This window comes from Dreissena polymorpha, chromosome 1, assembly GCF_020536995.1.
Source record: "Dreissena polymorpha isolate Duluth1 chromosome 1, UMN_Dpol_1.0, whole genome shotgun sequence".
In the NCBI taxonomy this organism is placed as follows: Eukaryota; Metazoa; Mollusca; class Bivalvia; order Myida; family Dreissenidae; genus Dreissena; species Dreissena polymorpha.
Window position 1 is genome coordinate 155,722,407 of NC_068355.1, and position 15,983 is coordinate 155,738,389.

The following is a 15,983-nucleotide window of genomic DNA, read 5'->3' on the forward strand; positions in this document are numbered from 1 at the left end:
AAAACATAAGTTATTTCACTGATTTTTAAGAGAACTTTCCCAGATTATCATTATATTAGCCAACTTAAATCAACTAAATGTTCTTTCCCAATCCCAATGTAACAAATTCAAAATATATAATTTTCTGATTTTCTTATTTACTTGCCCCAGGCTTATCCATGCCAGTATAGAGCTTTTTCGAAACGGTGGAGAAATGTTAGAATGTAAAGAAATAATGCGTGTACATTTCTGGGTGTCCACTTTGAGAGCATGACACATGACTGGAAAATACAGAGTGGGCAAATCATGCCAACAAAGAATATAACAACCATGTTTTTTATTTTGTCTGAAATAGCAACTATTTCCAACTTTCGTGGTTTCAGGGTTACACATGCCTGCAGCCACAGATTCAGTCACAGCTGGACTCAGCTCAAATAAGTTTGGTTAGTATGAATTATAAATACTTATAGTAAATGATCACAAAAGTTTGTCTTTAAAAACAGACTGTAATTATTTATAAAAAATTCTATTTTATGACAGTCAAATTCAATTTAGTCTTAACTGCGCGAATTAATGTCCAATAAGTGGCCTTGAACAAATAAAAGAATTAAGGACATGATTTCATGTTTGTTCATTAAAGAAACAATTATTGCCTCAGAAACATGTATGATAATTCATACATTGACATAAACAGTTCATTAACAAATATATGTTTTTGTAACAGATTCATTTTCTGTTGTTTATTCAAATTTTTATGTATTTTATGTTGTTAACATTGATCAGCTGGACCAGCCATGCAACGAAAGAAGCAAACAAACGTGTATTTTTCCTCAAAAAGTGAGATTGCATGAGCACCTTGCATACATGTATATAAACTTGTACAGGCTTTGTGAAGGGCATTGTTAAACAGTCGTGACTAACAGTTATATAAGATCATGATTTTATTTTATTTGCTAAATAAGTCACAAACATTTTCGATAATTTGGTTTTGTTTAGTGACTACTATTTTCACATTTCAAATTTATTTTACTTGTTGTTGATTTGTTTCTGTTCTTGGAGCATTCTGCATGCACATACACTAGTATTAAGATACCTGAGCACACAGTGCTCAAGGTGAGCTTTTGTGATCTACCTATGTCCTACATCATTAATATTGGCCACACAAAATGTGATATTGTTTATTAACAAACAATTACTGGAGTGTGCTTAGTAACTCAGATGCTAGTTTGAAAAGATAACGCTTATGCTATGTTGGACCTACACAGGTATTCTTGGCAGCTTTGTGTGTGCTATGTTGCAGCGGCCACATCCATGGAGCCAGCCTTACAAAGCAAGAAGCAGGTTGAACCTCCCTTTCTGAAGACTGTACCGGCCAAAAGTGAGGCCAACAAGAATCACTGAATCTTATCTACTCGTGTGTACAACTCTTCACCATTTTTTAAATACTGTCTTATGTTTCCATCTGGTAAATAAGCAGTTTTTTTTACTGAATGTGAGCTATGCTGACATATTTATTTTTTTTAGAATTATTTCTAATACTTATTGACACTGATTTCTTAATACAGCTACAACCAACATAACTGAAAAACACAAAAAACGATATCCAAGTAATTTAATTTTAATGGCCATTCAAGATAATGATGTAATATTTTTGCAGATGATTTTGATAGTGTTCCACTGCAGAGTAAAAAAAGAATTCCCTCCCCGTCCCAGAAACCAAGTGAGGAAACAAGCCATTTTATGCTTTTATAACAAATAAGATTTTATTAAAATTTTATTTGTTTCTGTTTTGCTTCTTTTTTTTATTGGAAATGTAGTTTCAGTTTTATATTTGCTGTACACAGATAATTTTTTGGTTTTAATCAAATTTTTCTTTTATTCTGAACTGCTTGTAACAGGGTTGGTTCAAATAGATAACACTTTCAAGGGGGTATGGTAGTTAATCAGTTTGTATTTTGTAAGTGTTGAATATGTTTAAACCTTAATATTCCTTCTTATTTCATTCATGCATAAAGTCAGTTTTCCCTGAACGAGTCTCATATTACAGTAATCTGATGAGATCATTGTGTGCCTTTTACAGCCCCCTCCGAGCCTATAATGCAAGCTAAGAAGAGGAATCTTACTGATTTCACTAAGACCGAGCTTTTTAAACGTAAGCTGCAGGCGCTTGTGAATAGTGTATTGTAACCACATGTAGACAATTTAGTGGTTTTGCACATTAAATATTGTAGAGTTTTGTGGACCTTTTTTGCGTTGTGTAAATAATCAAGTGGTGTAAGGATTTTAAATGTTGTTATTAAACCTTTTTTTCCTATTTGTATGCACCAAATGTTTGTTTATGTGAATGCAGTGTTTTTGTATAAATAAGTATTTTATTTTGGATTTGATTTTGATTTGAGTGCACTATTAGTTGGAATAATCCAACTCCCAGCTATTGACCCTCCGGGTCGCTGGGAGTTGCAACTGCTTACGGAATTTTCCATGTCAAGTCCCCCGCCCAGAATCCGGGCGGCAGTTAAATCCGAAATATTAGCCACATAAACTATTTTCTGGCATAAATAAACACTAAAAGATCGTAAATATATCCATAAGGCGCAAATTAAAACAACTTACATGATATGTTATGCTCGCATAGTATTGATATAACGGGCAAAAGCCCGCGAACCGGGCGTTTACCGTTCATACATATGGAAATTTAGACATAAAATTACATAAGAATACCACATTGGGATGCGTCTCAAAAACAATTGCCACGCGACATATATTTTCGCGATGCTATATATGACCTTGAACAAATCAAAAACACTTTGACATATGCTAAATCACATGTAAATACATACCTCAGGAAAAAATATATCAATGACATCATAATTGTGTAGCGAATCGCACTAAATATTCTCGCATTATTTGTTTTTCTTCGCAACCGTTCCAGAATAAAGTCATTACTCAATTATCTCCCCCGAATACTCATCTTCAGTGGGTATAAGCCGAAGACTGGTTTACTACATATAGTGACAGTCTTTACCAAACACAATTTACGTGAACATAACCCGTCTTAAATATATTGCCGAATCTCAGATTTCTGTCGAATTAATTTGCTTTGATCTTTTCGATATCTTATTGTTATTATTATCCTGACGAATCACGAACGCTTGTTAAAAAATTATTTGTTTTAAACATTACAGTTGGCATCTCTATTCTTCCAGTATTCTCGCGGTATTTCAATAACGACACCCTACTGTTTATTTGTCAGAATTCGTGACGCATTTTCCATTCGCTCTCAGAAATAAGTTTTACGTGTGATCATGAGCAATATTCTGGTAAGTTGTTGTTGTTATCCATCAGAAACACATTTATTCACAAAATTTAAAGATATTCCGATCTAACTTTTTAGTCTTTTAGCTTTAATTTTTAACGTATTTACACCTCGTCTGCTGGCACTTTACCGATATCCCGAAAGGTTACATATCACTATAATAAGTTTAGGCCTCAAACCACAAAATCCGATACCGTTGGATTTTCGTACCACAATCTTACGTAAAAAATCTTCCAGATTCGAAATCAACAAAAAACAAGACATTTATAAATTGTCTGCATTATTGATCAAATTTTATGATATTTGTTGGTTTTCCGTTTTTAGAAGCTGTTCTGCCAAGGCAAGAGCTGGACATCACACAAGCCATTCTATCCAGCAAAACTGACAGTTTTGGTTTACATAAATCAACAAAGGAGGGATTCCTGAACTATCAAAATTTCCAAGCTATACACACAGTTATTATCTGTGGTGATCTTTATTGGTTCTGTTGGTTTACTTGGATGGAACATGTGTGAACTTTTATAGAACTTTGAAAAGTGTATTTCTGTCTATCTATAAACAAAAATCAGCTATGGTATAATAAGATAAGATGTGCAAACAATGTCAAAGGGTTGATAAATTAACAATTTGAAGGCAATTATGCTGAAAAAATATGAAAGTTCCCATCCAAATTTAGTCTGTATATCGACAAGTGTCTGCCAATAAATGTCAAACTAGTAATACAAAACTTACCACAAGTATGTAAAAGCACTAAGTACCTGTTGCGATCATTTTTAGTAAGGTAGTGTAATTCTAAACAGTAGCAAATAGCTTGTTTAGTAAATGCATAATGCAATTAATATGATTTCCTTTCTATTGTGTAATTAATAAATATGTTATTACTTGTTAATCCATGATAAATGTTTTATGGCTAGTACAAAACCAGCATTGTTAATTTTGTAAAAGGTAATAAAATAACACCACTTTTTAATTTCATATACGTAAATATTCTTGTACTGTAGGTTGATGACAGTGTTTTAGTATAACTTATTTTGTAACTATTATTTTATGTGCAAATAAATGATGTTAAGTGTTTTGTATCTCCACATAATACCACATACCTTTTTTATATATGTACTGTGTTATGTGTTATTTGAATGTTTAAATAAACAAATATGGATGATATAACATGAAGCATTCTTATATTTGCATTCAAATTGTAACTATAGAGCTAAGTGTATGCAGTTTAGACTGTGATTTAATAATTGCTTCAAAATGGCTAGTTTTTTAGTGGCGACAAAATTTAAACTATTCAACAATAGTTTGCGAAAGAAAATTAGAAACCTGCAAGATACCTGTATTTATTAAATATTTTAATTGCGAAACAAGTATGTTGTTATGCTGTTAAACATAATTATACATTGATAATAAATAAGAAGACAATTAGCGGTGTTAACGTTTCCCAACAGTAGAAATCATTCTTCTGGTGAAGTCAGTGGTATACGGACGAAAGCTCCAGGTATGGCTTTCAATACGTAGTGTGTGTTATTTGAAAGTTTAAAACTTATTGGATTAAAAAAAATCCTGTCAAATTTGTCAATCAAAATTGATTTGACACATCACATGATTTTGATTATGTTAAATCAGTGTACTGTATGCTAAATGCAACTGCTTTAGCAAGCTGTCAAGTTGAATTGAGACATTTAATGAAACAAACTGTTTCCTGGGTAGGACCAGTACTTAGTGTCTATATGACGTACCATGACGTCGAAAGTCTACAAGACCTACTAGGTAGAACGAGAAATGTACTTCGACGTACAATTTTCACCGACCCTTGAGTGTTAGCCAATCAGAAGGCACCTTACATCTGTTGCTTTTAGAGATATTTGACATTGAACATTATTATTATTATTATTTATACCAAATTATGCGACTATCGACCGCTTACTCATAGATATTGTGCGTATTTATTAAACATTATTATTATTATTATAATTTATACCAAATTATGCGACTATCGACCATTAACTCATAGATATTGTGCGTATTTATTGACCTGACGTGGCGGAATTAACCTCTGACTTATGCAAGTTATGGTTTTCACAAAATACGACCAACGGGGAGGTTATTATACATTTATCCCGTTAATGTTTGGTAACTGTTTGGTTACCGTTGGGAATTTCCTACAAAGTAATGCGCTGGATGGTCGTGATACTCCGCCCCGCACGATCAATAAATACTCACGATATGCTGAATAATTTTAATTTTAAAAAGGTAACAATTGAATCTGCTTCAAATTTGCATATAATCAATTTCAATGCATTAAATACTTGAAACTTCTAGGTGTTTTTTTTGCCATTCTGATATTTTTATTCATTTTGTCCTCGATTAAAAAAGAGATTTTAAACATTTATTATGAATAAATCTGACGGAAAAGCGGCTCAAGAGACAAGTGTTTTGATTGGCTTTTCAGAAAATGTGTTCGTCGAAGTACAAATATGTATGTCGAAGTACAAATTGTACTTTGACGTACAAATATATACTTCGAAGTGTATTTTATATTTGTGTGTCGACGTACAATTATTGTACTTCGACGTACATTTCTCTTTTTACCTTGTAGGTCTTCTTGACTTTCAACCCAAATGGTACGCCATAGTATGTCATCTTAAGAATGCTCACACTTAAGGGATCAATACAGAGACCTCCCAGTGACTAAGTCAGTTAGCAGACTATATATCCACTATACCATAGCCACCGAACCAGCTTTAAATTCCTGTGGCTAGAAAACAAAAAAATTATAAGATGCTAGATCTTTAAGCTAGAAACATGTAACTCGTTTTAAGATTGATTTTTTTTGGATGCATTACTTAATTATTGCAACAATTATAATATTTTGTACACAATCATGTCCATATATTTATTAAAAATACATGGTTATCAAAAAAACTTAAAAAGCTTTTGCCCGTAAATTAGGTAGCACTTATAATCATATTAATCCAAAGTTTCAAACACGTCAACGGTTCAATTAAATGTATATGTTTTTGCAATGGACAAAGCCAAGTATTCCGAGTAATTCCGAATTTGAAAATACGCTAAAGACTATCTCCGGAATCCTTGGCGAGATAGATCTCGTGTCTAATCTACCAATCGTAATATACCTACTATCTCCGGAACATCCGTAAGATAGATCGAATCGTCAATTCAAAACTTCGGCTTTCGGTTTGATAACGGTTTTTGTATAAAGTTTTTGTTTTGAGTATTTCTGCACAATTCACTCGCAAATTAATATAGGCAATAACAGGTATTGTGTTTGTAACGATGTATTCGGTTGATTGAACTCGATTTTATAGACATACTTGAAACATATTTTTTTGACATTAAAAATGGGTTAACAAGAAGAACTCTGAGCTGTACGTATGTACTGAAAAAAGCTAGCATTCAAGAAGAACTAGTGCACTATACAAAGACCCTGAACATTGTGTCATTTTTAACATTATTAAACTGCAACACGTATATACATTAGTATATTTGACATTATACAAACCTTCTCTAAGTAAGAAGTTTAAAATCAGTACAATATGTTGTTATAGTTAATTAGGTATCAAGGACTTCAGAAAAACTCAACTTAAGCAATCATTGACAACATTATGCCAATTTGATTAAAAAATGTTTCAATCATTACTCAATGTTAAGGGCTTTACATAAATAGATGTTTTGGATACACCATATACACTTGGAGACACTTCTAACGCATCACTTAATCATATCAATATAGCTCCCTTATTTTTGATCGGATTGTGTTGAAATTTGGACCAAGAATAATTCAACACATATCTGATAATTCCTGAAAATTTAATTGAAATTGAAAAACAACAAAATATAAAACTTAACAAATTAAAAACGTCACTTCAAAAGTCAAAATCGCAAACTCGTAAACGTAAAATAATAACAATGTGAAAAGCACGAATATCACGCATTTGAGTGGCTAATACTTTATGTGTCCTCCCATGGCTCTTACAACGTGTACACATCTATTTCTCATGGAAGCAACGTAGTTAATAATTAAACGTTGAGGGATATTACGCCACTCTTCCACAAGGGCATGTTCTAATTCACGTAAAGTGAGTGGTGCCACTGGTCTTCTGCGTACCCGCCTGTCCAATTCATCTCAAAGGTGTTCGATTACATTTAGATCGGGTGACTTTGGAGGGAAATTTAATTTTATGTTTTCTGGTGTAAAAAGCCTTTCAGAAGGATAAAACTGAAAAAACATTACAATAATATCGCGTTTTACCATTTTCACGTGCCAAAAATATGAAACCACACCTACCCGATGTGCTAAAGCGTCCAATCGTCACGGATGAATGATTTTATCGTGAGCTTGCATAGAATGTAGTCAAATGATCGCATGTAAAATTTTAAATCAATATCTTTACTCGTAACTGAGATATTTAAGATTGAAAAGTGATGCGTTAGAAGTGTCTCCAAGTGTAGTACCAAAGTTTCAATGTCAGAATGTGTGGTTTCACTTTCAGCATCCAATATCTCTATGGATACTGTGAACCTTCAAAGTAAAAAACGTGTCGAAACGTGTCGAGACTCCGGGAGAAAACAAACGTGAGGGATTTTAATACCCAACCTAGACACCTAGCTATTAGCCTGTACCGATATGTTAGTTTTAGGGAACAGAACGCACAAAGGTGCTGCAACACAAACTGGACTGATGAACTCAAAAAGTGTAAAAATCTTAATTTTTGCAAATATTCAATGGCAAATTCAAGGCTTTTCTAAAACCCAAATTACAAGTGTTTGACATTCTTTGGATAAAGCAAACTTTAAGAAAATGAAACCAGCTCAGTTGATCTATCCAGCCTTCCCCTTTGAAGCAGCACCCTGTATCGTTTATGATCTTAATTTTTTTTCTTTAACTCGGACCTTTTTAGAAGATTCCAGTTTTTTTGTAGATTTGTAACCATCATGCCTATTCCTCTACATATACTTCTATATATAGTTTGTTTGCACTTTCTAAATAAATCACTCATATAACCAGTAACCATAAATACCTACATTCTTAAACTAATATATGTTTTAAATATATTGGAAAAAAATCTAAGTGAATAAATGCTAAGCAAGAGTTTTCACTAAGATATGAAATGTTGTGATAGAGATTGTTAAATGCCATTTCTCATACCCAGGGCACTGCACATTGCCATGCTGTAACTTGCTGTTATTGCATTTTGTTTAAGATTTTTAAACTTGTCGCTGGGTCTTCTGATCTGGAAATAATTTACATATATTCTTTTAACATTGAAGGGTTATACGAGCATTACTTGATATTTATAGGAATCTAAATATCTGGCCAATGATATCACAGCTTTTGCATGTTGTATGTTGATCTTTGATGGCATTGGATTTAAGGAGTTTTGCACTCAATATTTGAGATTTTTGACATTTTTAAAGGTTTATTTCTGGTTCATTCTGTATGATTTACCAAATATATATGTTTTATGATGCTCTTGTCAGCAATATTACTTTTAAGTGGCCCTCTGTGAAATCCGGGCTTATAGCATTTGCCTAAAATGTTGTGCCTGATTAGAATAGAAAGTGCGGTCCACACAGGCTAATCAGGGACAAGACATTTTACCCTGATGACATTTTTTTTAAGTAGATACTAACTTAAAACGAAAAATTAAATTAAATCAGAAAGTGTCCCTCCTGATGAGGACTATTTTATGCACGTGCTATACCAGTAAGCCTGGTTTCCCAGGCTGTTGCTCATTTAATATTTTTGTTTGAACCTCATTTAAATATTTATCGTTTGTTGGAAAATAAATGTAACACATGTTACAATTGCTTTTGCAGGATTATATAAATTACTTTTTCTATTTAATACTACAATGGAAACCCTCTAAATCGGATCCTCTCTAAACCGGACAAATTGTCCGGTCTCATCTTATTCCCTATAAAAGTATGCGTAAAATAGCTCCTCAAGACCGGAATCCCCTCAATTCCGAATACCGGCCATTCTTTGGATCAAAATTGGGTCGTTCCATATGTAATTGTACCTCTCTAAACCGTTCATGCAGGGCCGGTTTATTGCACCTCAGACCTAGAGTTGAAAACTTGTGAATAGCGGATTAAAGACGCGTGAAATTAATAAAGGTGGTCGAACATTTTGCAAACTGTAACAATCGCATAACAATTTAAAGAGACTTGGCCTGTAATGTACATATCGATCAATAGAAGTGATTACAGGCTGTCAACTGACTTAAGGTGAAAATATAGGAAAAAATATAGGAATTTTCGCATCAAAATATAGGAGGTTTGGGCGTGTTTAGGGTTAAAATATAGGAATTTTATGGTAAAAAGTAATGTTCTAGAGATATGCAGAGAACTTCTTACTTACTTGTTTTCCGTCAATAATCATTAAATTCATGTTTTACTAAACAAAACAGTCCCTCATCTTCACCACCATGGCAGATATGCTAATGCAGCAACACACTGTGGTCATCAATGTGGACACCTGAATTATTTTTATTAAAATAGTTAACAATCAACAAAACACAATACATTATATAACATAGTTTGACAACCTAACATAAGAGTGCAACATAACATTGCTAATAAAATTATCGAAACCGAAAACACTCTTGTCCAACTAAAACACCATTATAGTCAACTTTATCCAGCCACGTGTCATTTCATCTAGTCACTCCACCAGGCATGATTATGCATTATTTCACTGTTTATATAACACACATTGTCATGAAGTTACACTTCATCCAAAAGCTAAGTGTATCACATATTGTTAGTATGAATGTTTTTTAAGTTGTTAGTAACTGTATCACCATTCACCTGAAAATAAAACATTTTTTTTTTAAACAGCCTCCTAAATTATTCTACAAGACTTCCAATGCCCTAAAATATTTAAATAATTTCCAATATTCAAAAGAAATTGGAAGCCTGTAGATACGCTCAATTCCATCTAAGATCAGGAAGAGCATTAAATATCCCCTCAGAAGAGCATCCCTGGGGAAATACCTGTTACAACTATCTGCTAGGATTTGTTCTCACCTTTGAAATGGTTGTATTTTTCTTTATCAAAGGTGTCCATATAGATATCACAATGGCGTACAACAGCACTCCTGCAAGATGGTGATGCTTTGGAAGAGGAGAAACAGCTTTTTACACTGTAAATTAAAATATTTAAAGGCAGTATTACTTCTTATAAGTATTTAAAAAAAGAAAGGAAATTTTCATAACAAAATATAGGAAAAAAAAGTCAAAAATATAGGAAAATATAGGAAATATAGGTTTTGAAAAATATGGAAAAATTCTTCAAAATATAGGAAAATATAGGAATATAGGAATCAGTTGTCGGCCTGTGATTATTCTGATTATAAATACTGATAACAAACAAAGGGTTCTTTAGTGCGTTTTGTTTTTGATGTAGGAAGGTGTGCTAAATTTGAATAAGCTGAATTCTATTTATTTTTTAATTGTTTATCACACTTTCTAATTAAGTGTCATATAAAATGGTGATTTGCAGAGTTTTTGAAACAGTTGCATTTAGATATTCATTTAGATTTTCAAATTGGCTATTAAAATAACTAAGACTCACAAGAGATGTGTTTGTCAGAAACACAATACCCCCTATTGCGCCGCTTTGAAGCCATATATTTTACCTTTGACCTTGAAGGATGACCTTGAACTTTCACCACTCAATATTTGCAGCTCCATGAGATACACATGCATGCCAAGTATCAAGTTGCTATCTTTAATATTACAAAAGTTATCGCAACACTTTAACCAAGGTTTAAAGTTTTAGGTTAAAGTTTTTGGACAGATTGACAGACAGACAGACAGGCCAAAAACAATATACCCCCGATCATTCGATCCGGGGGGCATACAAATGTCCGAACCATCTTCTAAGCGAAGGCGCGTGGAATATTCTCTAGAAGACAAAATCAAACAGATCATAGAGTCAGAGATGTTGCCTAAACCTATAATTATATATAAATAAACTAGTAAAATTTTCTGAAAGTGTGTGTTTTTCTACATAAGGCTATGTAATTGACCTTCTGAAAGTAAAATAGTCAATTGCAATAGATTTTTTTCGGCGTAGCTGTTTAACGTCACTTTTGACCTTAGGTGACCTTAAGGTTACATTCATAAAAATGCCCGCGGCTGCCCACGAATGAATACACTTCATTTTGTCCATTGGCTGATTTGAGAATACCACCAGAACATTGGAAACATGGCCGCGTCTTTCTAACACTGTTTTACTGCGTGTTCAGCATAAAACAATTTTATCTCTTATGAAAATGCATGATAGATAGAACGGTTTTACACTCAACTCTTCACATCAATACAATTTGTGCGTAGATTCTACACCTTCGTCAGTTCGCGGTCAGTGTGTGTGAATGTCAGAGTTTATATACAGGTCATCGTTGCCTCTTCACGACTACCTTATGTGCTGACCGGAGTTCGCGGCCAGTAAAATAATCGTTATATAATAAAGACGCTATAGCGTGAACTAGGTGAACTGGAATTTTCTTTAGACCAGAAAGATGTTACATGAAGATATCCAGCGATATATTTATGGTATGTCAATAATGGATTCTTAATGTGTTTTCAACAATACCATGATACATATTATTTTTAATTAATTTAACAAGAATTATTTCACCATATTGACTAATGTATTAAGCATGAGCGCGATGATTCTCGATACTGTTAATACTCGAATCAAATAGCAATGCCCGACAAACCACTAAAACAGGTTTGTTCGAAGAACGCGCGTATAAATATTTAAAATATGTACGGATACTTCGCGTGTGGCCGGTTGACTCATGTATTAATTTCACTTCCATTATTCTTTTGGTTTTCTGTTTTGTATCTATAGGTTTATGACCAGCAATATGTAATAATGTAAAATAAGCCGCAAAAACTCAGCGTAATATCCCGTACTGCGTGTGATGCAGCCAAGAACTGCACAGAAAAAGACATACGCTATCCTTGATCTCATTCATTGAACTCCTAACCTTTCATAAACTCCAACCACAATCAACGCCGTATATCTTTTTTTAAAGATATTTTTTGTTTTGAATTTTTTATTTGTTGCCATAGCAACCAGAAATTTTGATGTAGGAACAAAATGAAATGACGTGCATAATGTCCATATTGCCATCTGTCCATGTTTCAAGTTTCATGAAAAAATATGAAAGCGTTTTTAGTTATCACATGATCCAGAAAAGTGTGACAGACTGACAGACACACAGAGCGCAAACCACAAGTCCCCTCCAGTGAAACCGTTAGGGGACAAAAAAAGGTCTCCAGAGAGGAATGTTCTTGTCCAGGACTGAAGTCAAGATAGAAAATACTTTTTACCCTCAAAGTATTGATTCACAGTTTTTTAAAACAAATCCCCTTTTTATGTATGTGTTTGTATTGTCAAGTGCCTTAGTTTAGTGTCTCGCTGTTTTTCCTTGTGTTATATAGACCGTTCCAGAATTTAATGGTTACCCAATAATCTCCACTGAATAGCACCGATTATTCAACGGATGAATTTCTTTCTAAATTCTAAGGCCGTCATGACATAAAGTTTTTCTGCCAGAGGAGATGTTACGCTAGTGTTATGACAGAAAAATGTTTGAAAAACATGCATTTTTAGGTATTTGTCTAGGAAAACTAACACATTGACACATTAAAAAAAGCATTTAATTAAATTAAATGCAATATTTTTCATTTGATTATTTGCATCAATTTTAAAATCATGTAAGCCTTTGCATTCCAGTGTTTAAATGCCCCTTTGTTCTGCATAATCCGATTATCTCGTTTTGATCAGATATTGTCCAGACTTAACTAACAACATGGTGTTAAAACCACACTGGGTGGCAGATGACAGTCTGGTCATTAAACACAATTGATGATGCCACCATGTCTCCTCTTTCTGGTAGTATTTAGCAGTCATTTGGTTGGATAATTTACCCCCGACATACTAAACAGTTGCGTACATTAGATATGTTACATATTGTACAAATTAAAAGTAATGTCCAATATAGAATATCAGAAATTGTACACCGTAAAGATACTAGCCCGTTAAATTTATGAAAAAATAAAGTATTTAATAATAATAAAATTTACGTAAAAATATTTAACGTATTTAGAGGATATCGGTTAATTTAAACTACGTCATTCCGTATGAAGATTTAATGTTGCGGCATGCACGAACGACATCATAAAAACAATAAATTACATTTGACACCAACAGAGGTAAAAAAATGTTTAAAAAAAATATGTATATAAATATATGTGTGTTAAAATGTTAGATATTTGTCACTCATACTCACTAGTAACGAGCTTTCAATATACATGAGTACACCGTTCAATTTGCATAATGTGAAGTTGTGTTTTTCAGTTGTATGTTAATATTCCCCAATAGCGTCATTCTTTGTACAAAGCCCATCAAATTAAAGATACATGTAAATACCGTCATGCACTTAGCTTTTAATAGGGCTTTTTAGTACGTTTCTTTTCAATGCATCCCTTACACTTTCTATCACTCATTTGTTTTTCACACTAGCGTACTCATGCCATTGATAATTATATTTTTATAATTAGATGTATTACTATTGTAATTTATTGAAGCTTTTCTGCAAAAAAAAAATACAACTTATGCATAGAGCTCTTTGTTGTGTCAAAGTGTCGGCCTTTCGGTCTTCAGATAATCTTTACATTGATGCCAATGTCGCGTTTTTTTAAAGATGCAAATAAATGTATTAATAAATTCGTTTTGCACTAAATAATATAGTTTTGAAATATTATTTAGGTGTTTTTTTTTCGGAGTTTTTTTTCGATTAATTGACTAAACAAGTGGTGTTATCCATATGTTTTGCGTTACTGCAAAGACCTATAAAATACTTTTTTTAGTATTTTTGGCTGTATAGCTGTTAAATGATTCCAAGATGAAAATCTATTCAACTAGATATATTCACATTCTCTTCATATTCCGTATAATCACCTAAAAATTCGTCAAGATCAATATCACTCTCTCATGATAAAAAGTTCGGTTTTTTACGTGATATAATTCCAGCTCACAAAGTTTAATTTTAATCCAAACAACAATTTTTTAACTCTGATTACAATTAGAAGAAAATAAATAAAAAATAATGGAAGACGCATCAAAAATATCATACTTAATATAATATGTTATGATTGTAGAATATATAGTTTTACCAATTATGACCAATTACAAACAATTAGCGGTAATTAATTTCGCGAGAATCTTTAATAAGTATTAATTAAAATATAATCTGCTTGATGTTGCGGCTATTAAAATCAACACAACAATACATGCGTGAATTGTTTGTAACAAGTTAAAAGTAAAAAGTCTAATCAAAGACATAATATGAGCGACTGAACCGGCAAATTTTCGCCGATGATTACCACTTGATTACACACACAAAAACAAATACACGAAAGCATTTTAAACATTTTATTTGTAACAATCATTCTCAACTTCAAACAATCATTTTAACAACAAAAATGTGATAATCGCCTGAAATTAATTCATCAAGTAATTTATTTATCCGACATCGGCGAAGCGGGTATACTCTACGTCTTTGGCTTTTGGATTCGCAGACTCGCACAAGTAAGCAGAAGTGTAATGGCGGACAGTCACGTGACTGACAATATGGCGGCGGTCAATTTATCGATTCTGGAACGGTCTATACAGAATTTAGTTGTATAGTAACAGTTTTCTTGCCTTCTGGTGCAACAGTTACTGAAGTGTCTGTTTGTAGCTCTTTACATTTGCTAGTGCATAAGTTGGATTTTTTTTCAATTCATGGATTTCATCACTACATAACCGGGGAAATAAATTGTGTCAAGCAATATTTGAATTAAATGGACTTGTGGACTTGTTAAGATATTAAAACACTGTCAGCTTTTAAGTTAACAACAAAGGAATAAGATTTTCACTTGTTAAGCTCTGATATTCCTTGTATTTGGATATTGGGAGATTCTTCAGGTATTCAAATGTTCAAGTACTAGGAAGTATGTCAGATTTGTACACACATTCTTTTAATTAATACTGTAGTAAATCTTAGTTTTTGGACACTCTTTAAGTTTTTTGAAACCCTGGTTTTCATTAAAAAAATATTTTTGCTTTTAAAAGTGACTCTAAATTTTCGGACAGTTTTATTGGAATTCTACACTAATGCATTAATCACAGAGAGAAGGTCAAGGTCAGGTATCCGGACAAACGGCACCCGGACAAAGTAATAAGCAGATTGTTATTTATATAACGACGACTAGCCGGAATATTGGGGCGCGGCGCGCCGCCCCTGCACTGCAGCCCCATTACCCACGCCCCTGCATGCCAAGGATTTGTACTCTTCCCTTCTTAGGGGCAAAACGACGCTAGCAGATGATATATGTTATGCGATTTTGATCAAACTCGAGAAGGTTACAGAGAAGAAGAAGCATGAACTTGCCCAGACCTCAATGACAAGTATAGTATGGCTGAATTATCAGTTTATGATAAACAATTAAAGGGTGTTGATTAAAGCATATCGTACTGGGTGTTAGCTGATGCATTAGCAGGCAGTGCCCGATTTGCTATCCATCTTTGCTGCAGCTGGGTACATTACCTGCAATCTGCTTATTACTACATGTATCTGCAGCAAATAAGCAACCTAGAGGAAAC

At 33.2% G+C, this 15,983-nt stretch overlaps 2 protein-coding genes across 30 annotated transcripts in view; one reads left to right on the forward strand and one right to left on the reverse strand.

Moving 5' to 3' along the window:
- LOC127856922 (sortilin-like) overlaps positions 1 to 15,983 on the reverse strand; it is a 219,561-nt gene that overhangs the window by 88,293 nt on the left and 115,285 nt on the right. The window lies entirely within an intron of this gene.
- LOC127856983 (nuclear protein MDM1-like) overlaps positions 1 to 15,983 on the forward strand; it is a 233,583-nt gene that overhangs the window by 14,930 nt on the left and 202,670 nt on the right. For 10 of the 19 annotated variants that reach the window (XM_052393227.1, XM_052393284.1, XM_052393273.1 and 7 more), the window contains one exon: positions 363 to 422. The exons of 3 other annotated variants lie outside the window; for them this stretch is intronic. In XM_052393227.1, the coding sequence (XP_052249187.1) occupies positions 363 to 422 (60 nt within the window). Of the gene's footprint in view, positions 1 to 362; positions 423 to 1,279; positions 1,394 to 1,636; positions 1,700 to 2,059; positions 2,132 to 15,983 lie in introns of those variants that run through there. 6 more of the 19 variants (XM_052393266.1, XM_052393331.1, XM_052393347.1 and 3 more) reach the window with 3 other exon arrangements.